Source organism: Mytilus californianus, unplaced genomic scaffold, assembly GCF_021869535.1.
Source record: "Mytilus californianus isolate M0D057914Y unplaced genomic scaffold, xbMytCali1.0.p SCAF_6, whole genome shotgun sequence".
Taxonomy (NCBI): Eukaryota; Metazoa; Mollusca; class Bivalvia; order Mytilida; family Mytilidae; genus Mytilus; species Mytilus californianus.
Window position 1 is genome coordinate 91,394,503 of NW_026262712.1, and position 23,561 is coordinate 91,418,063.

At 31.4% G+C, this 23,561-nt stretch overlaps 2 protein-coding genes across 4 annotated transcripts in view; one reads left to right on the forward strand and one right to left on the reverse strand.

Moving 5' to 3' along the window:
- Positions 1-23,561, reverse strand: part of LOC127706347 (uncharacterized) — a 349,955-nt gene that overhangs the window by 204,279 nt on the left and 122,115 nt on the right. The gene's annotated exons all lie outside the window — the stretch shown is intronic.
- LOC127706360 (tumor protein p53-inducible protein 11-like) overlaps positions 1-23,561 on the forward strand; it is a 123,538-nt gene that overhangs the window by 2,653 nt on the left and 97,324 nt on the right. Inside the window, exon 1 of one of the 3 annotated variants that reach the window (XM_052210932.1) lies at positions 22,071-22,373. The exons of 1 other annotated variant lie outside the window; for it this stretch is intronic. In XM_052210932.1, coding sequence (XP_052066892.1) covers positions 22,234-22,373 — 140 coding nt within the window. In that variant the 5' untranslated portion in view covers positions 22,071-22,233. Of the gene's footprint in view, positions 1-22,070; positions 22,374-23,561 lie in introns of those variants that run through there. One more of the 3 variants, XM_052210931.1, reaches the window with a different exon arrangement.

A 23,561-nucleotide genomic window follows, 5' to 3' on the forward strand; every position in this document is an offset into this window, starting at 1 on the left:
TAACATGCATAATTATATGGCTTCACTTGTCAGCTTGGGTGTCAAACATACTGGTAAGCAACGATTTTTACCTCAGGCTAACTGCCGTTGTGTAACAAAAACTGTGTATTTATTGGGTTACTTCCCTTGATTTATCCTGTTTTAAGTTACTTTCCTTTTAATAATGAAAATTTTTAAAAGAATATAAATAAAATATAAATTGAACAAATAATCATAAAAGGATGGTTATTAAATGATTTTAAATGTCTTAGGACAAATAAAAAAATAATAATTTGAAAATTATTTGAGGATTCTATACTTCCTTTTAAGGCTTAAATTGAAATTTATATAATAACTATGACCCTAACTTTACAGATAGAATGAATTTCTGAGTTTGCAAATAAAAACTATTTGCAAGAGAAAAAAATAAAAAATAAAAACTATTTGCAGACAGCTAAACAAATGTTCTGGTTGCAATGATTGTTTTATAGAATATGAAGTAAAAAATTTAAAGAACATACTGGAAAAAAACAATGTTAAATTGAACATGTAGAATATAAAGATGGAGAAACTTTATAAGTACAAGGGTACTATAAACATAATAAATTGGTTGGAAAGTTGAAGAAAACACACTTTAAAAGACCATTTTTACAGCACACGGTTACATTTACAACAAAATTAATGTCGATTAAAAACCTCCTGATCTGAGTCCTAATCTCCTGACCAAAATTTCCCAATCTCCTGATCTGAGTTTCACAGTCCATCACATGTATGAATAGGTAAATTGAAAATTTTTAAGTTCTTGGACCACTTTCATTCTGTGTCAGAAACCTATGCTGTGTCAAATATTTAATTACAATCCAAATTCAGTGCTGTATCAAGCTTGAATGTTGTGTCCATACTTGCCCCAACTGTTCAGGGTTGAACTCTGCGGTCGTATCAAGCTGCGCCCCAGCGGAGCATTTTATTTTTTCTTACAGTTATTTTATTTCTCCAGTGACAATGTGGGCACGTGGGGTATGTGAGTGCGCTCACTAAGGTTCTTTAATTTTATTTTGTAGAGAGAGGGGGGGGGGGGGGATTAAAACTTGGGCCCAGTTTTCAAGTTGGTCCAAATCGAGGTTTTGTTTGATTTCAACAAAAATTGAATATATGGGGTTCTTTGATATGCTGAATGTAACCATGTATTTAGATTTTGGATGTTTGGCCTCGTTATCAAATTTGTCCACATTGAGATCCAAAGGGTTTTGAATCAAATTTTGTTTGATTTCATCAAATATTGAATTTTTGAAATTTTTTGATATGCTGAATCTTACCATGTATTTAGATTTTGGATATTTGACCATAATAGGTAAATGTCCAATTTCACTTTCAAATTTTTAAGTTCTTAGACCACATTCATTCTATGTCAAAAATCTATGCTGTGTCAAGATTAATCACAATCCAAATTCAGAGCTGTATCAAGCTTGAATGTTGTGTCCATACTTGCCCAAACTGTTCAGGGTCCCACCTCTGCGGTCATATCAAGCTGCGCCCTGCTAAGCATTTTATTCAAACTGGAAGAGAATTGATATATTTTCATTTCCCATTATGTATGAGTAGAGTGGAAGTTTTAAAAAGTCAATTCAAAAATAGTGTTTCTTTTTAAAGATTGGCCAACTGACAGAAGAGAGTCATATGTCTTGTATTACTAGAATAAAGTGTTTATCCCAGCTGAGATGCAAGACATAAAGATGCTCTTTGTTATGGTTCAGGAGGTAGAAAGGCTGGATAATCGATGTCTGGTATACAGATACCTTATGGCCTGAAGTTCTGTCTGGCATATGTCTTGTCTTTGACCTCAATTTGATAGTTTAATGACTGCTTGAAAGGCTGTTAGGTTTAATCATCACATGATTTTTTTAGTTATTATGATTGATTGATTGGTGTACATGTCTGTCTGTCAGGATTTATCTGACCTTGACCTCATTGTCATCGATCTTTAAATATTTTAAGTTTATGTGATATTTGAAGTTAAACTTTTATTTTTAAGACTTTCAACATAAAAAAAAATCAGTAAAGCAGGCAAGACATGTAAGCGTGTGCACTCTTGTTCATTGTAAGGTGTACATGTCTGCTTGATAGGGTTTATTAGCCTTTGTCCATATTTTCATGGACCATTACTAATAATAAGTTTTAGAAGAAACCTGTAGTAAGACCTTTATCTTAAAGACTTTAAGCTTAAAATTCAAACATAAGCAGTAGAGATTTTTCAGCGTATGCAAGGATTTGCTTGATCTTGCTTGCTTTGTGAAGGTCATGTACTAATCAGAGGAAAATATAGTAACCTGACCTGACAATGGTATTGTTATGGTCATGAACTATAATGTAAATATGTTAGCTTGACAATTTGTGAATTGCAATTGTTGTGAACTATGATAAGGGGGGTAGCATTCTGACTTGAACAGGCTGTGTTTGTCATCAACCAATAACCTTTTGACTGATCATTTTAATTGACCTTTCTGCAATTGTTAAATGAGTTTAAGAAACTGTGTTTTAATTTTATATTTCTAGAATTATAATGGTCATGTAATAAAGGAAAGGTGTTATTTTAACTTGACTATACTGTAGGTACTATTTGAATTGACTTTTTCTGTAATTTTCAAAAAAGAGCATGCTTTATAATTGGAAAATACTAATTTGATTAGATCTTGTTTTAACTATAATAATGAATTAATGGGAAGCAGACACTATTTGGACTTGACCTGGCAGAAATTGTAATGGTTAATGCACTTAAATGAGAAGGAAGAGTTTAGTTTACCGGAAAAGGTATTCTAAGGAATTAAGAGGAACTTGTTTTTATGACTTAAGACTTGAATAGAAATGCAATGGTTATGCACTAATGAGAAGGAAGAAGTTTGTTTACCTGACAGGAATGGTAAGGAATTAACAGGAACTTGTTTTTATGACTTAAGACTTGAATAGAAATGCAATGATTATGCAGTGACAGGAAAGTACTGTTATGGCTTGACCTTGCTGGAATTTTATTAAAATCAGCACTAATGAAAAAATACTACATAATCATAGGTCTGCATAAAGTGCAAACCACAAATTAAACATGGTTCTAATTTTACACTGTATGATCTTTAATCTATATAACAAAGGTAGACATCAATTATTATCTAAACTCCGTCAAGTACCAATTAGTAAATTACATAATATTTATAACGAGTGTGATACAATATCATTTTTAACCCCTAGATATCAGTGGACACTTATCATAGCAGCTTTTTGTCACCATTGACTGTTCCAAAGTATTGACAAACGTGAAGATCTTAAAAAGCATTTTCTAAAAACAAAATATATTTGTACATTTAACAGAGGTATTTAAATTTTATCAATTTGTGTAGTATTTTTATTTGTATGAAAATAAGGAGATGTTGTATGATTTCCAATGAGACAACTATCCACCAAAGTTCAAATGAAGTAGAAATAAGCAATTATAGGCAACCATACGGCCTTCAACAGTGAGCAAAATGACTCTACCATTTATAAAGATTGAGAAAATTGCTTGAAAATTGTACTTGTCCAGACATTTTTAATTGTGCTAGTGGTGATATTTCTCTAGTGTTTTGTATTAAAGTTTCTCTCAGGTTCACCAACTTGTTATTTGATGGAATGATAGGACCTTTTGTTTTCTGCAATTTCAGACAAGTGCACCTTAGTTTTGTGTTGTATTTAGCCTCATTGTGACTTGCAGATGAAGAACAGCAATCTAAGAGTTGTTCTTTTCTTTTGGGATTTGTCAGGTTTGTGTAGGTATTTTGTGTCACAAAGTTAGTAATCGATACATTTCCCTTCTTTTTCATTGATACATGTAAGGTTAACTGTAGAAAATACTTTAAAAAATTGCAATTTAAGCATGACCAAACTGTAAAAATAACAATACCAGGTACTATCCGTCAGTATTTTAAGATCTGATAGTCTTTAACACTTTTATACCAAGGAATCAACTCACAGCACAATGTCGATATTGTTATTGCCATTACATAACTAACTGTCTGCATATTTTCTTAATAGTTTTATTGTTTAAACCAAAAATATGCCAATATTTATAAGAATGTTGATGGATGATGACTAGACTATAGTTAAAGACTTCACTAATATAAAATATCAAGAACCCCCTTCTGTCTGAGGCATTATAAAGAAATCACAGTATATATAATATAAATTATCTTAGATGAAAAAGTAAAAACTTGTAATAATGTGTGGAATTTCTTAACAATTAGGCTAGGACTAATTTGTCATTATTGTAACAGTCCCAGATTTTGGCCAAGTAAAAATATCCTGACCCTCATCTTCATTAGTATTGGGGAAAATATGACAATTATTTATAAAAAGTGAATAATAAGTCTGCTGGAATTTTTATAGCGTCACCGTCAATGATATTAAGTAACCAAAAATCATTATTTTTTTCAATTTTGTTTAAGAATTAAATGTTTCCTTATTGTAATTTCATTGGGAAGTAAAATCATTTACCATAGAACATTTTGCATTAAAAACAGAGTTAGTGTTCATACTTTATAAATGTTATGAAATACCAGCAAAAACACATTCAATTCTAATGGTTCAACATAGCTGGAAAATTATTTAAAAAAATGAATAGCAGAACATCAAGGACACTGTCAAGGAAGCATGTGGTTACATGGATATTCAGCTTCATCTTGTTTTGTAGAAAAAAATGCTTTTACACTATTTAGAGTACAAATCTTCAATGAAACATTGACATTTTGTTTTAACAATAATAATCTGTTAAATTGTCACTTTCAGTAAGAATTTTATACTGCAGTTAAATCTAATAGAGCTTCAGTTGATGCAGAAGAATGAAAAACAAACCTTAAAGCAAATGCTGTGAAACTTTTAATAATGTTAGGTAGCATCATAATAGGGTTACCTATATGATCAGCTTTAGATTTATATGCTTAAAGACATTTATGATATGGTAACTTATTTTACACAGGCATATTAGCAAATATCTTATATCTGGAATTTATGTGTGATGTTACTCAAAATACTCTTATGCAAACATTTCTTTGCCCTTAATGCATTGTAAAAGTCCATGAAATGTGAACGAACAATGAGTACTGTGAAAATTTCAACTTCTCCTTCTTACACCCAAACTGTGAATGAAACTCAATGTGACAATTTATAAGCCTATATATAAGGACTATGACAGTGAAAACTGCTGCTTTACTAGTTAAGGACAAACATACAAATATGCATGGCTTTACTTGTATACTTGCTCATTTGTAAGTATTGTATTTAAATCTGAGTTCATGGATTCTATATCCCGCTTGTACTGAGTGGTTAATTTTTAAGTAAAATCATATTCTTCTTGTACAGCAGATAAGCATTAAATAATTTATTAGATGTAAGAAGATGTGGTATGAGTGCCAATGAGACAGCTCTTGGCTCACACTGCACAGCAAGCTATAAAGGGCCCCAAAAATTACTAGTTATTGTTTGTTTTCATCAAAACTAAAAAATGTGTGCATCACCTCAGAAATATGACAGTGGTTCTTCATTTGTTTTATTTAAATAGCCGAACTATTTAATTTTGCCAGGTGCTGGTGATTTTAATACAACCTTGGTACTAGCTTATAATGATACATGTAGTACATATTTCCTGTTGTTTGATTGTAAAAGTTCTAAGGAATTAGTTAAACAGCAATATACTGTAAACCAAGAAATTATCATGAATACTTCATTTCGCGTTTAGCCTTTTTTGGATGACTTCTCTGCAATTGATATTCACAATTTTCTTATTGTCATGACATATTTATATGAGGGAAGATCAAAGTTTTACATATTCACAACGATTTACATTCACTTTATTTTTCTATTGGCAAAAATGTATTGGTTTACAATATATATGTAACACTCCCAAACGTGTCCTTCCCCCCAAACGTGTCCGATTCCCCCAAACGTGTCTATTCTCCCCAAACGTGTCCGTAATATTCAATATTCCCCAAACGTGTCCGATTTCATAACCCCAAAACGTGTCCAATAATTGTTATTCGCCGAAACGTGTCCACTATTTAACGCCAGAACGTCTCACGTCTTTTAGCGCTAATACATGTATGTCCTGAATGAATTCAATAACGCGTTTACGGCAATTCTATGATTGGGGGAAACAGTTGATGAGGTAGTAATTTATTAGCATTAGTTTGTTCAATGTCGGTTGTTAAAGATTATCATAATTGCAAATTTAATATGTAACATATGAATTAACTTTTGACTGAATTTGCTTATTGTCCAGTTGCAAGTATTTCATGCTCATTTAGAGCGAACATACAAATAAATCTAGTGCAGTTGAATTTTAAAATTGTTTACTATGTAAATTATGTGTTACTAATAAACTCCGACGATGCCTTTTATATTGATCATACGGCGGGCTTTTAGCAGAATTGACTTCCTCTTTTTTCAACAGTTCTGATATTTTAAAAGCTCTTCAAATCATAAACTGGTTTTCAGGTTTTTTAATAAATTTTAGGTTTCGAGCATCACTAAAGACACACGAACAAGAGAAATAACGTCCAGTGCCAAATATTTCATGCATTATTTTAACGACATCATGTTAACAATAAATACTGTATATAGGTTATATTATCATACCGGGAATTTAGGAATGGGCCTAAATTTTGACGGTTATTCGGGATTAACACTAATTGGGATTTTAATCTAAAAAAGGTTATGCCGGTTTAAAAAAGACCTTAAGTAATTTATTTCTAGTTTTTAATAAAATAGTAAAATGAGTACACTTTAATGAAAAAACAATAACCAAATAACCTACGTATTTATAATATGGACACGAATGATAGTTCCAGTAAAAGAAAAAAAAATTAATCTTGATATGGACACGGTTGGGGGAATGGACACGTTTGGACGTTTAGACAAATGACACGCTTTGCCACCCTTTTACATTTAGACATGTTTTGCAGTTCAGTGACGTCATGTGGACACGTTTGGGGGAATCGGACACGTTTGGGGGGAAGGACACGTTTCTGAGTGTTACATATATATATATAAAGTTTTTTTTCGTGATATTTTCCCCCAATTATCTATATCATGTGTCTAGCTTGCTGAAATATGGTGTCTTACCAAAGACAGTGATGGACACTGCTAGTCTATAGCATTGTTGATGTTATAAAAGGTTTATATTTTACTCATATATATCTTAAAACCAGATATATAAGGACTGTCTTCTTGACAATAAAGTAGGTTTAAACCTCATTATGCATGTATATACATTAGTGCAAGGTAGTTTATTTTTTATTTACTATGAATTGTCTAGATGTTCTTTACTTGACTGAGAAAACAAATTAGTGTCTTACATATATGTTTGCCACTGAATTTTTATCACAAAAGCTCTTCAATCAGATATTTTTTGCAACCCTTCAGTTCAATTTAGAATTTAACCAACAGCTTAAATTTAAAATGTGCAGCTTTTTAATGCAAATGAAATTGATGTTCAGGTTAACAGCTGTTGATGTACATGATGATGATGATGATGGATGGCTGTTTAACGTCCAGTGGCAAATTAATATGCATATTCAGAACAAGAACATGTTAATGTAATACGAATATTTACCCAGCTTTGTACTAGACTGACACACTGAGCCGGATTTTTAACGTGCTAGTTCACAAGGTAACAGTCCGCAGGAAGACTTGTCAACTTACCCGGACACATTATTCTGACTCTGAGGCGACCAGTCTTTGCTCTTACTCCATAATGCATGATGCTTAGCAGAGAAGCAGCAAATACCAATTTTAAAGTCTTTGGTTTGCCCAGGCAAGGGTTCACACCCATCACCTCCAGCACGCAAGGTGAATAAGAGGCCACCGAGGCGGTAATATTTTGATGTACATGATAACTCACCAAAATTATTATTATCATTATATATGAAAAACTGTCTTTTTAAACCCATTTTAGGGTTTTGCCTAGTGAAATATCACTTTTGTAGAACTGTCCATCTTTTTGTTAAACCTCTGAGAAATTCTTGAAAAATTGCCATTGGATTTCAATAAAATTTTGAAAACATCTTCTATTGAGTTGCTTTGTTCATATCCTATTTAACTTTTTTTATTTGAAGGTTTTTTTTTATGATTCCCACACAATAGCAAAACATTGAATAGGGACAATATCAACACAAGACCTGTAGACATCTTGTATCTGCAACTCCTCTAAATCTAAATCTAGTTTCTGGAGTTTAGTGAATCTTTGGCGGTCTCAATACAATAGTATGGAATTATTTTTTTATGCAAAGGATGTTTGTAATTTCCCCACAGCAAAACCTTGACTTATGACCTGTCACCATATGATATATGCAAATATGGATAAATAAAAAGAAGAAAAATTCAAACCTTTGACTGTGAGTTGGACAGTCTGTGACTAAGAGTTTTAAACTCCTTGATATACCATACTGCTTAATTTCAATAGTAAGATACAGTTATAATAGGACTGAAACATTCTTTCTCAACAAAGGTCAGGTCAAGTCAGCAGTGTAACTTAGCAACACACACTTTTCTTCTAAACACTTTTAGAATACTATTTCCAACAACTTGAATTACTATGATCGTTGGTTGGTTTATATGATTGCACTAGCTTAAACTTAGATTTATCAAATGTGACACATAAGTGTTCTTAATGAATATCTTTTTGTAAGTAAATGATAATACCGATTGTGAACTTTCATATTTAATTCATGGAGCTTTCTCATTAAAGCTCTGTGTTTAGATTAAAGTCAGACATGATATATTGTCAGGGAAATTTAATTTGATTCTGTATAGAGCATGCAAAGCAGTTGATGATTATTAATGCTGATCTGATACTGCAGGTTGCTCAGAAAATTGCAAAGATCATTAAGACTTGCTGTTCATGCTTTTTTTTTCTTTTTTCTTTTCTTTTTTTGGCTTTTGATGTGAGATTAGAAGGGCCAGCAAGTACATTGATTTGCATAAAGAAGTTGTGTTTTAGATTAATGATTGTTTACTGCAGTAAAACTTCATTTTCAAAATTTGAAAGGTAATTGTTAAGGTGTCTGGAAAAGAAAGTATACTTAAAAAAAGCTGTTTTTAATAAGAACTTTTGGATATGTAGAATGTTCGAAGGTTCACTGTGATATTTAAAAAAAAAGTAAAACATGGTATATGTATTGCATGCATGAATTCAAAGTTATAATTAATGTGAAACTTATTGCATACCAGCAAAATAAAAAATTAAAAAAACCTCATTAAAATTTTTGAATTTAGGGTAATTTGAAAGACTAATTGAACAAGTCTGTTGAAATAAAAATCCATTGGCTAATTTAAAATAACTCCTCAAAAATTGTCAATTTGAAAGTAGAGTATGATTATTGTCCACCAAGCAAAGCATTGCGGGGGACATAGAAATACTGGGCGTCCCTCTATCCGTCCCTCTGCTGTTCTTCTTAGCGCTCTCACTTTTACAATTCTTGCCAGATTTTTATTAAACTTATATCATAGGTTTATATCAGCAATGTCTTGGACAAGGTCGAAAATCAGTGCCAATCAATTATTTTTAAAAGAGTTTATGCCCCTTGGAAATATTAATTATATGGAAAATTGCATTGTTAGTGCTCTCATGTGTACAGTTCTTGCCAGAACTTTATAAAACTTATATCATAGGTTTATATCAGCAATGTCTTTGATGAGTTCAAAAATCAATGCTGATCAATCATTTTTAAATTTAGTTATGCCCCTTGGAAATATTAATTATATAGAAAATTGCCATGTGAGCGCTCTAATGTGTACAATTTTTGCCAGATATTTATGAAATTTACATCATAGGTTTATATCAGCAATGTCTTTGACAAGTTTGAAAATCAGTGCCAATGAAATATTTTTAAAAGAGTTCTGCCCTTGGAAACATTAATATAATTATACACGAACCCCAGTTTTTAGTGGGGTTTGTGTTGCTTAGTCTTTAGTTTTCTATGTTGTGTCATCTGTACTATTATTTGTCTGTTTGTCTTTTTATTTTTGGCCATGGCGTTGTCAGTTTGTTTCCGATCTATGAGTTTGACTGTCCCTCTGGTATCTTTCGTCCCTCTTTTATATGGAAAGTTGCATTGTTAGTACTCTCATGTGTACAATTCTTGCCAGATTTTTATGAAATTTACATATAGGTTTATATCGTCAATATTGACAAGTTTGAAAATCAGTGCCGATCAGTTATTTTTAAAAGTGTTACTTCCCTTGGAAATATTGATTATATGGAAAATTGCATTGTTTCATATATACAATTCTTGCCAGATTTTTATGAAATTTACGTTATAGGTTTATATCATCAATATCTTCCACAAGTTTGAAAATCAGTGCAATCAATTATTTTTAAAAGAGTTACTTCCCTTGGAAATATTGATTTTATGGAAAATTGCATTGTTAGTGCTCTTATGTGTTGCCAGAATTTTATGAAACTTAATTCAGAGGTTTATACCAGCAATGTCTTTGACACTTTCGAAAATACGTGCTGATCAAATATTTTTAACGAGTTATGCCCCTTGGAAATATTAATTATAATGGAAATCGCATTGCATTTGCTCTGAATCCTTCATTTCTCTAAGATATTTATAAAAAATTTTAAAGAACAATAAAAAAATGTTCATTTTAGTTATTGCCCTTGTACCTTGGATAGATAAAATATGTGCAACACAGGGGACATTGGAACTCTGTTCTTTTATTGAAATAGATTTCAGTCTTTTCAATTGAAGACAATAGAAATGAAATCTGATAAGACAAGTCAGATAAAGAAACAGATATTCTATTGAATTGCACTTTTTAACAAATGTCTTGTACTCTATTATAGCAAAGTGGAAATTTCCAATAAATAACGGTTTGATGCAGGGAAATATTTCTTGACTTTTGATAAAAATTTGTTTTGTATTATCATTTATGTAAATGTGTCTCATTCAATCATAAAAAAAAGCTTTAGTTTGACATTTAATGTAGTTAATCCTCTTGGTGGTTAAGTCTTTGATTTTAAGTTTGATCCCTTGGAAGACATAAGTCACGTATCATCACAATTGTCATGCAACTTTCATCATTCTTTTTTTTCAAGAATCGATGAAATGAATCCAGATATTGATAGAAGAGTTTTAATAGCACTTCTAGAAGTGTTGAATTGTCTGATAACATTTTCATAACAATGGGATCATGCAGTATTTTATGTCAAATCAAAATGAGTTTTGAAATGTATCTCTTTTTATTCATATTTTGAAAAAATACTCTGCAAACATATATAAGATTTTTTCTTATCATCTTTAAACTAAGGAAACTTTGGATTGGTATTTGGGGTTATGGCCTAAACCGTTTAGGAATTAGGGGCCAAAAAAGTAGGGTTTTCTTGTTTCCGGACAATAACTTCAGTATAAGTCTCTGAATCTCTATGAAATTGTGCCACCAGGTTCCATACCAAAAAATGAAGTTTGGGATTGATTTTGGGGGTTATTGTCCTAACCGTTTAGGAAAAGGGTCCAAAAACAATACTTTTCTAATACTTAGTATAAATTGCTTATTTTTTTTACCAATTTCAATGTGGTTTAATTCAAAGTCTTGAATTATTGGGGTTCTTTAATATGCCGAATCTTACTGTGAATAAAAAGGGTCCAAAATTAGACTTTCTTTGATTTCATCAAAAATTGAATTATTCGTGTTCTTTGATATGCTGAATCTAACCGTGTAATTAGATTTTTGATTTTGGGCCCAGTTTTCAAGTCGTTCCAAATCGGGGTCCAAAATTAAACTTCGTGTGATTTCAACAAAAATTGATATGCTGAATCTAAGTGAATGTTTAGATTTTGAATTTTGGGCCACATTGAGGTCCAAAGGGTCCAAAATTAAATTTTTTGTTTGATTTCATCAAAAAATGAATTCTTGGTGCTCTTTGATATGCTGATTCTGTTACCATGTATTTAGATATGGATATTGGACCATAATAGGTAAATGTCCATTTTCAAATTTTTATGTTCTTAGATCACATTCATTCTGTGTCAGAAACTATGCTATGTCAAATTTATAATCATAATCCAAATACAGAGCTGTATTGCACAATTAATAGAAATTGTAAGTAGAGTCATAGATAAAAATAGATATAAGCATCAAGTATAATTTTAGAGAAGAAATTATGTATGAATATAGTTTGAACTTTACTGTTCATTATTAGATATTTTGAAAAAAAATCATTGGTAAGTTTTATAGATTTTTTAGAGACTTTGTATTAATGAGGAATGATATTTTGGAAATTGTTTTTTTCATTTCTTTTGTAAATTTTTTGAAGAACTTCGTGGTAGGTTTGTTTGTATTTTGTATAGATTAATTTTCAGATTACTGTATATATATATTTATTTTGGCGATGAAGCGAACCCTCTAAAAACTTAGCTAATATTGTCCATTAATAAATAAATAAATTAAATTCTTGGTGTACTTGGATATGCTGAATATAACCATGTATTTAGATTTTGGATATTGGACCATAATAGGTAAAAGTCCATTTTCATATTTTTCAGTTCTTTGACCAATCATTCTGTGTCCGAAATCAATGCTGTGTCAAATATTTAAACACAATCCAAATTCAAAGCTGTATCAAGCTTGAATGTAGTGTCCATACTTGCACCAACTGTTCAGGGTTGGACCTCTGCGGTCGTATGAAGCTGCGCCCCACAGAGCATTTTTATAATATTTGGTCTTTGAATGATCAGTTATGCTCCTGTACACCTGTTGCCTCAATTAAGTGCATGCAGCGAAGTGGGTCCAGACAGGGTATTGGTTTTGTTTCCTACTGGACTCAATCTGTTTAAGATCTTTAACTTTGCTCTCTTAAGTTTGTTTGTCACATGTAAGATCTGAAAAATCCTGTAAGGCGTCATCTTTAAATGACCTTTTATGCAAATTATTGATCAAACAATCATTTCAAGTGACACTCTTGCACTTTGATTGTAATTTTTATCAGCAAAAATAGATTGACACAACTGAATCAAAAATTTTATCATCATATTGATTAAATGTTTTATAGGCTTCTGATTTAGAATATATGAAAATGAATAAAACAATGATTACAATAAGGTTGATACATTAATTGTAATGATGTTAGAAAATTAAATGAGTAGAGCATAGAATTTCAAGATTATTAGAATTTCAAGATTATGTTTGGAAATTTTTCGCAATGTTTATGATATTCCATAGTAAAAAATTCCAATTTTTTTTAATGTAAAGATTTGATTAGATTCTCAAAGGTCACTGAATATGATTGCTTATGAAATGTTTTCAGATCTTACACATAGTGCAACAAACAAATCTAATGGAGCAATTTGTTTAAATAAAGTGAAAGATCTGATTTTAATCAGGTTTTAGGCTGCAGAAACAAGTGTACAGTGGAGTCCCCGGTGTCCGTGCGGCCTGTGATATCGTGCATTACCTGATTTCGTCATATCGGCAATATAACACAAACAGAATCGTTCTTGTAATTGTATTAGTATTCCAAAGGGACAGAAAAGATTAAAATTGATAAGTTCAATATTAACTTTATATCTACAATCCGATGATTAACTTTATTTAGACAATCTCCATTAAAAATATTACATCATCAGATAAAATTTGTTTCTTTAAGTTAAATTTAAATCAGATTGCAATAAATTTTGCTCTGCATCCTTGGCAGTCTGTTTAGTTCAGATTCAACTATATTTTGTACCATAAAATCTCTCCTTTTTTCAAAATAATCTATTTTTAAAAGGCATGCGCGATATCACCGGACATTTGAAGAACTCTCAAACAGGGGTTTTCCAATTTTGGTCACACATTACACAAAATCTTAAGGGTGAAACCATACAAACAGAAGATTTTATGAAATAAAAGTATGAAATGGATTGTTTCACACAATATTATCCGATTATTGGTTTTATCATTTTTATTAAGGGAATTCATAAGTCTTATGTGCACAGATACACCGGACTGCACCGTAACTTATTAATAATAGAGAAATAAACCGAAGATTGATGTTTTGTCCTTCTCTATAAAGGAAAATCATCAAATATAGCTTATTTGGTCAATTAATTTTGGAAATATGATTTCTTTTCTGAAGTGCATATCAACTTTCATACTAAAGAAAACTTCCAATATCTTCTTACAGTATATGTTATTTTTAAAGATAAGAGAAGCCTTACCAATACAATTACAGGAAGAAACATTTTCTATTCTCGTCAATCAATCTAATAAGATGTTTGTGACAAAGTGGTCATTAAACTACCAGAGGACAATTAGGGCTTTACTTGACAGTATAGAATTGGTCCATTTATCTCAACAAATATTATTATTATCATAAGTTGTCATCTTAACAATATTTGTTTTCAGGCTCAGCCGCTGCAATTTCTTAATATATTAAGTGTTATATGACCATTTAGAAATTGTTTTATGGTCGTTTTGGGTCAATATAAAAAATTAATTTAGACAGTTTCATATATCTGTTGTTCATTCGTTACTAGTCAAAGAATAAAAAGACAAAACATCTTCCAGATAGATACTGTACAACATGGCCATGCACCTTTTAGATGAAGGGCACCATCCACTTCAAACACAACTTTCTCATAAATCATAATGGAATGTAAATATTCATATTGTTTGTTTTTTGAAAATTATCTGATGATAAAATGAATAATGGGTTTGTTGGGATTTGTGTATCGATTTCTTCAAATATATATATATATATATATATCTATACTACTAAATTTGGAGACGAAAATTTTTTAGCCGGTTTGAAGTCTGAAGTATTATATAATAATAAATAGTTAGTGTATGTAATGTACTGTATAACTTCATATAGTAATCGCTTTAATTAGCGTAGCTTAATTAATTAAACCCAAAAAAAAGTTCTGTAGCTGGTTCCCTACCGTCTACGTTTTGTAAGCAGGTGGAAATGGTTTTGTATTTAATTTGTCTTGAATTTATGACAACTTGGCCCATGGCCAACTCGCCCAACTCAAACACTCTAACTAATTATTACAACTTGCATCATTTTATCAAACTCGCACCACTCAAAAAAAGAAAAAAGAAATATAACAAACTCGAAGAATCTATATATTATTAAATTTGGAGACTAAAATTTTTTAACCGGTTTGTCTCCGAGCCGAAGATGATCTGAAGTATTATATAATTATAAATAGTTAGTGTATGTAATGTACTTTATTACTTTATATAGTAATTGCTTTAATTAACGTAGCTTAATTAATTAAACCCCAAATAAAGTTCTGTAGTTGGTTCCCTACTGTCTACGTTTTGTAAGCAGGCGGAAATGGTTTTGTATTCAATTTGTCTTGAATTTATGACAACTTGGCCCATGGCCAACTCGCCCAACTCAAACACTCTCATTAATTATTTACAACTTGCATCACTTTATCAAACTCGCACCATTCAAAAAAAAAAAATATAACAAACTTGAAGAAATGTGTTTAATCATTAGATTGTTTTCTTCTCCTCTTAGTATATTCCTCCTTTCTCGAGCACCCGTGTCACACAGAGACAGAACTCGCACCACTCGAAAAAAATTAATTTCTACAAACTCGCACCACTGAAGAAATGTTTTAAATCATCAGAGAGTTCTAAATTGTCTTCTATTAGTTATTACCTCCTTTCTTGGAGAACCCGTATCACAGAGACAGAACTTGACTCCCACCTTTCGAAAAAAAAAAAGATATAATACAAACTAGCACCACTAAGAAATATTTTAATCATCTGTTTTCTAGGTTGTCTTCTTCTTCTCTGAGTTATTTCCTCAGTTCTAGGAGCACCTGTGTAACGCCGAGACAGAAGCTACTAATTGGATATTCAAACTCCTATGGAAGAACTGACAAACTAATCAAAACTATCAACATAATGCACCAGTGCATAAAAATAGTTTGAGAAACACGAACCCAAGCTGTGTATCACCATGAACATTTCAAGTAGTCTTCAGCCCACGCTCGTGCGGGTTTTTTCTAGTATAGCCTTCCAAATACCGTTTCGATTCCTAACATCACTGAAGAGACATTAATTGTCGAAATCTGGATATGGTGTACCAATTTTTGCACCTCATGTTTGCGGTTTACCATCTTTTCTACAAGTTTATTGTTTTCTGTTTGGTATCAAATTAATAATTAAGATCCATTTTGTAACATCTGGTGATCCGTTTATTTGGCAATCTCCATGACAGTCAGCAGGGTTTAAGAACATCCATTGTTCGACCTGCTTGTCAAATGCGTTTTGTTAAAATATATTTTTTCTTTATTTTTGTCTTTTGGAAAATGTTGTTTGTGCTGTATTTAGACCCCTCTACCAGGAAATTTGCTTTGCATGCACACGTATAAAAATTGCGGTTTTTATCCAACGCAATCATAGGTTTGAATGTTGTTTTCAATTTAGACTTGTTTATATTTTTTCGTTTGGTCTTGTATTATATTTGCCTTTGGGTTTATATAATCGGTTCATCCTATTTCGACTCTTCAAAGTTCAAGAGTCAATCCCAAATTGAGGTACCGGTAAATTATTTGGCCTTCCAAATACCGTTTCGATTCCTAACATCACTGAAGAGACATTAATTGTCGAAATCTGGATATGATTTACCAATTTTTGCACCTCATGTTTGCGGTTTACCATCTTTTCTGCAAGTTTATTGTTTTCTGTTTGGTCTAAATTAATAATTAAGATCCATTTTGTTACATCTGGTGACCGGTTTATTTGGCAATCGCCATGATCTGTTGTTCGACCTGCTTGTCAAATGGGTTTTTGTTAAGATATACTTTTTCACTTTTTTGGTGTTTTGGAAAATGTTGTTTGTGCTGTATTTAGACCCCTCTACCAAGAAATTTGTTTTGCATGCTCATGTATAAAAAGCGTTTTTTATCCAACGCAATCATAGGTTTGAACATTGTTTTCAATTTAGACTTGTTTATATATATAAGTACGTCTGAACCAGTGACAACTCTATGACAGATTTTATCCATCAGATCACCAGTGATGGTGATACATGTACAAGACTGAAAACACATTCTTTATATATAATTCGTCTAAATAACAGCCCAACAATGTTAGATCTGTCAATTTGCGGAAGCACACTTTTGTTCTTCCCTTATGGGGATTCGAACTCATGCTACTGAGATATCGTGGCACCAAATCACTTGCACTATATGTCGAGTGGTCTACCACACTGGATATAGTGCAAGGTGATTTGGTGCCACGATATCTCAGTAGCATAAGTTCTAATCCCGGCCAGGGAAGAACAAAAACTTGCTTCTGCAAATTTACAGATCTAACATTGTTGGGCTGTTATTTAGACGAATTATATACATATATATATATATATATATATATGTCTGAAATAACCTGTCTAGAAAATGGACATTGTATTAACATTACCAATGATGTCCATTTCATCAAATTGTATGACAATTCCATTGTATTTGATGTTTAATGAAATCCCATCTTGAGATGAGTTCATAAAATCATGGATTAGTTTTTTTTATTTTATATTTCTTTTGATATTGAACTTTTATACGAATATAAGAATGCATTACCCTTTTATTTTAAGATGACATTAATTTGTTATATAATCAGATGCCTTATACTTAGAAAATTTCCTATAAAACATTTGCATTATAGGAAGATTTGCCTAAACCATTTATAACATGTATGTGTGCTCAATATTGATATTTTCTTATAATGAAAGGGATTACTTATAAGAGGGTGTGGATGGGGGTTTACAGAACAGAGAATAATGGACAAAAAATATAGAGAATAGAGAAAAATGGACCAAAAAAATAAAGAATAGAGAATAATGGGCAAAAAGACTATAAAGAATAAGGAAAAATGACCTAAAAAATTAAAGAACACAGAAATGAAGAACCCCCATCCAGACCCTCTTATAAGATGATGGTTAAAACCTTAAGTCACTTCCTGAAAACACTCATTTTCAAATATGACCATTGTCTTTTACAATCAAAAGTAAAAGTACATGATAATGTTATTCCAACCTGGAATTGCCTGATACAAACTGACTTATTCTGTTTATTACATATAAGTGGTGTCAGACGCAATTTTATTTGGAAAGTAAATGACAAACGTGAATGATATAAGTGGTTAAATGCTACAACATTATGTAATTTAAACATTGCATTTATCTGCACAAATTATAGGAAAAAGAACATGTACTTTAACTTATGATAGAAAAATAAGGGCTCAATGAGCTTTTTATTTGTAATGTAGAAGAAGAATCCAGTTATAATGATTTGACTGATCATTGCAAAAGATTGATAAAGGGAAACGACAATAATGTGATTCATTTATATTTTTTGTTACAGTAAAACAAAATCTTTCATATTGAAATGCTTTTCAGTACAATTTTTCTTGCTTTTGATACTTTTCCTTTTAATGAAAGAATTTCCAAGTTTGTACCGGTATGTTTTTGATTTCACCCAAGGAAGTTATCATGAACTATCAAGGTAAATTCTTGGTCTCTTGGCTATGCATTTTTGTTATAACATTTAAAATATACTGATCAACAATGTATAAGATCAACTTGACGTTTCAAATATTTCACAATGACCTACTTTTTCATGCTTCATGCCTGTGATTGAAGTTTAGAGAACATATCTTAAATTAACATAGAATTTAGGATATTTCTTGAAGGGATTCAGTAAATAAATCAGTATACAAGCTATAGAAGGTGGTTAAATTAAGCCTAATTTTCATTCTTCACTGACTTAACTACTAAGTTATTATAGTTAGAGGGAAACTGTTAATTCCAAAAATTATCAGCAGGATATGATCTACAAATAAGTTAACATGGCTAAAATCATCAGTAATGACTCCTTACAAGAGTTATTGCCCTCGAAAAACCTTTTTTGCTACCCATTTTTGTGATTTTCGCAGAAACTATTGTAGATATTTGAAACTGTGAACAGCAAAAATTACTTACAGGAAACGATCAACTATAAGGCAATGTGACTGAAATTGTCAGTCAACTTTGCCAAAATCATCTGTTGACCCCTTATAGGAACTATTGGCCTTGAAAAATACTTTTGACCCATTTTTTTTTTTTTTTTTGCAGAAACTTTAGTAGATTGAAAGAAACTGTGTATAGCATAGTTTACCAGCAGGTCAATATCTACTTTTAAATCTCCATGGTTGAAATAGTCAGTTGACTTCTTAAAGGAGTTATTGCCCTTGAATAATGATTTTTAACCATTGTAATTTTTGGGGTTAAATGAAAGGATATGGAGAGGAACTATAAAAAGCTAAATTATCAGCTAAACATGAACTACAAATCAGTCAACCTGCCAGAAATTGTCAGTCTACTCCTTACAGAAGTCATTGCCCTTGAAGGATGATATTCTGAGAGTTATAAATTTTTCGTTTCATTCTCTTAACTTAAGTTTGCCTCAACCAAATGTTATGAAACATATACACAATGCTTATTACCATAAAACACAGATCAAGGTTGAATTTTGGTGGCGTCTCTTTTACCGTTCTAGAGTTATGCCCCTTTAAAAATGGAAAAATTGCTAAATTTTTCGTTTCCCTTCTTTTAATTTAGTTTGATTCAACTAAATGTTATCAAACTTATACACAATGCTTATTACCACAAAACACAGATCAAGTTTGAATTTTGGTGGCGTCACTTTTACCGTTCTAGAGTTATGCCCCTTTACAAATGGAAAAATTGCTTGATTTTTCGTTTCTGTTTTCTAACGTAAGTTTGCCTCAACAAAATGTTATGAAACGTATACAAAATGCTTATTACCACAAAACTCAGATCAAGTAAAAATTTGGGTAGTGTCACTTTTACAGTTCTTGAGTTATGTCCCTTTATAACATTATATGCAAGCGGGGGCATCATCTTTGTCCCATGGACACATTCCCCATTTATTTTTTAATGTTTTTTTCTGGAAACTATTTGAAATATTCTCAATGCAATATATTAATTTTATGCAAAATTAACAAGTGAGCAATACATGCTACTTAGAGCCTCTAGTTTTACAGAAAGAATTAAAAAAAAACAGGATTGATTATAATCAGTTATGGTATTTTTATATTCTGAAGTTATATTTTGCTACAGCCATCTCAGTTTAGGAATTGGAAAATCAGCTGAGACCTTTCATTAAAATTTGAAAAGACATTTAATTTGAAAATCACATACCTATGACTGAACTTTATAAATGAGATTGTATCAGGTGCGAGGCTATTGACTTGCTATTACATTGTTCCTCTCTGTTGACTCTCTGTCTGAACAGCTGATCCTTGATTCCAATTAGCGTAATTAACAAACTATGTTATAACAAGGATTGCACTTTTAGCTATTTGTATTCTGTGTGATTTCTTTGTAGATTATTTTCCTATGATCAAAGTAATGCATTAAGATATTCATCACTTAATTGGTAAAGAAAATGATGGAGCAGGTTATAAGTGCTTAACCTATTCAAAGAACCTTGGAAGAAACATGGAATTACTGTGTCTAATAAACATTCCAGAGTCTGCTATGGTGTACATAATTAATCAATTAAAAAAGTATCATAAGTTAATATTTAAATTTTGTTCTCTATAAAGTACAGGAGACTTTAAAATGCTTGAGAAATGAAATGAAAAACTTAATTCAGTCAATAGAATTATCTTAACCAGAATTTGTACATTGTGAATAAACAAATAAGAAATAATCCAAAAGAGAGTTGGTCATATGGTCTCTAAAAGCTTTTTTATTATAAAAATGGGATACTATATATTTTTCCTTTATGTATCTTTAATCTGATGTTGCCATAAAACATCCCTTGTCAAGTTTTTTGTTTTGAATCAACTGATTTCATATAGTGGTTTCCATTATTTGTAGTTTTTCTGTAACATTAGTTTGTAAACATAATATAACGGCTGGGTTCATGTATTATTTCATGAAAATTGAATACAAAAATCATTTTTGATGTAAAACTGACATATACACTGCCAATAAAGATATATCTAGTTCAAAACATCAATGAATTCCATTAAGCAGTCGACACTATGAGCAACCTTATAATGGTCACACAGGAAAATAAAATAATCACATTTTCACATCCAATTGTTATTTTCAAAAACAATCTTTTGCCATAAATAGGAAGTATTTACCCAAAAGTATCTTTGCTTTGTAGTCATATATGTGTTAAATCGCCAACGGAGAAAATGTGTAAAAATTTCAGTTGATGTCTATTTCATCCAATAGGATTTCAAAATGTCCAATTATGATGATTGATCAAAATGTAAAAATATGACGGCTTTTAATCCCGTAAGATTTAACATTCTGTTGGCTTCCTTTTGTATTACAGAACATCTAATAATTAATCAAATAAAGATTTTGAAACTTGGTTGCTGGTGCGAACCGATTCTACATCTAGATCAATCTGTTGAAAGGGATGTTAATTGCAATAGCAAGTTTCTCAGGTAGATAGCCAATTGATATGTCCTTAAAGCATAGGATGAATCGGATTAGTTCTGACGGGATGTCAGCCTAGCCACATAGTTCATTTGCATATGTTTATATATATATTATATTTATAAGATAGAAGGTTTGCATATATTTCTATGATACAGATCTGTGTTTTGTCAGATTTCTTTACGGACCTTGTGTATAGATTTCAGTCATTGATACATAATAGCAGCAATTGAGTGTTTATTTTTCAGTGATTTTCCCATGATTTTTTTCTCATAGACAACAATTGCAGTTTTTTTATGATGATACTTGATTTTTATCTAGTGGTATGATATTTTTACTTCAACACATTGCATAGCCTAAACAGTATATATAACATAACCTATTACTATGAACCTTTGTATATAAGCTATTGATGGATTAAAAAACGCTTGAAGACTTTTCTGTTAGTAAGCTACAGTTTATTGTTGGATAATTATTTGAAGGATTAAGATCATCAATATTGGAATTGAACGCGTTAAAGTTATCACTTGTAAATTTTATAGATCTATATTAGTGGTATCCTGTGTTTACTGTTGCATCCTTGGGAAATTCTGTAAACATTGTCAATACATGCTTTGTAGGGTTTTACAAGCAGTAAATAACTGTGACAAAAGATTCCTTGGAGCAACAGTTATTGTAGATTGTAGAATTTTTGTGATTACATTGATTTTAACAAATTAGAGCACTTTAGTTTCAACTGGAATATTGCTTGATTGAAATAAGAATTCTTGATTATGGAGAATAATATTGAAAGGAAACCCTCAGTGGAGGGAAATTCCCTCAGAGCAGAGGGAAATACTGCAGAAAGCATTCCTGCTAATATTATTTCGGCCCCAGCTACCAAGAGAATGCCACACCTACATAAACTTGAAAAGTAAGTCATTTATTTTCTTTTTATAAATTTGTCTAAAGGTCCCTATATTTTATTGTCTATCCTATCATTTCTGCACACTTTTAAATACCAATTGTGCCTTCTGCCTATTTTTGATGTATGACTTAGAAAGTTTTTGTGTGAAAAAATTGTTATTTAAACATTAATTATTTAATATCAAATGGTAATCTTTGGGAGGAAGTCTAGAAGGTCTGTCTCTCCTGTGCTTGCATTTTTATACGTGAACATATGGACCTACTGTATTGTCTTTTTCTAACCTAAATAGAACCTTAAAACAAAAAAGTTACAGGTCACTAGTTCTTCCGATTGTTTTGACTTCAAACTATAGTCTTTATCATTAAAGAAGTGTGCTTCAACTTATTAATGCAGGCTTTTAACATTCAAATATCACAAAACCTGTTATATCAAGATACATATTTTTGAGTATATATAGGTTTTTATATAATTATTCATTTTTGTCGAGCCTGCGACTTTTGTCGCAGAAAGCTCGACATAGGGATAGCGATCCGGCGGCGGCGGCGGCGGCGGCTACGGCGGCGGCGGCGGCGTTAGCTAACTTCTTAAAAGCTTTATATTTTAGAAGATGGAAGACCTGGATGCTTCATACTTTGTATATGGATGCCTCATGTTACGAAGTTTCCGTCAGTCACATGTCCAATGTCCTTGACCTCATTTTCATGGTTCAGTGACTACTTGAAAAAAAAGTTCAGATTTTTTGTAATGTTAAATTCTCTCTTATTATAAGTAATAGGATAACTATATTTGGTATGTGCGTACCTTGCAAGGTCCTCATGCCCGTCAGACAGTTTTCACTTGACCTCGACCTCATTTTATGGATCAGTGAACAAGGTTAAGTTTTCGTGGTCAAGTCCATATCTCAGATACTATAAGCAATAGGTCTAGTATATTCGGTGTATGGAAGGACTGTAAGGTGTACATGTCCAACTGGCAGGTGTCATCTGACCTTGACCTCATTTTCATGGTTCAGTGGTTATAGTTAAGTTTTTGTGTTTTGGTCTGTTTTTCTTATACTGTATGCAATAGGTCTACTATATTTGGTGTATGGAATGATTGTAAGGTGTACATGTCTAGCTGGCAGGTGTCATCTGACCTTGACCTCATTTTCATGGTTCAGTGGTCAAAGTTAAGTTTTTGAGTTTTGGTCTTTCT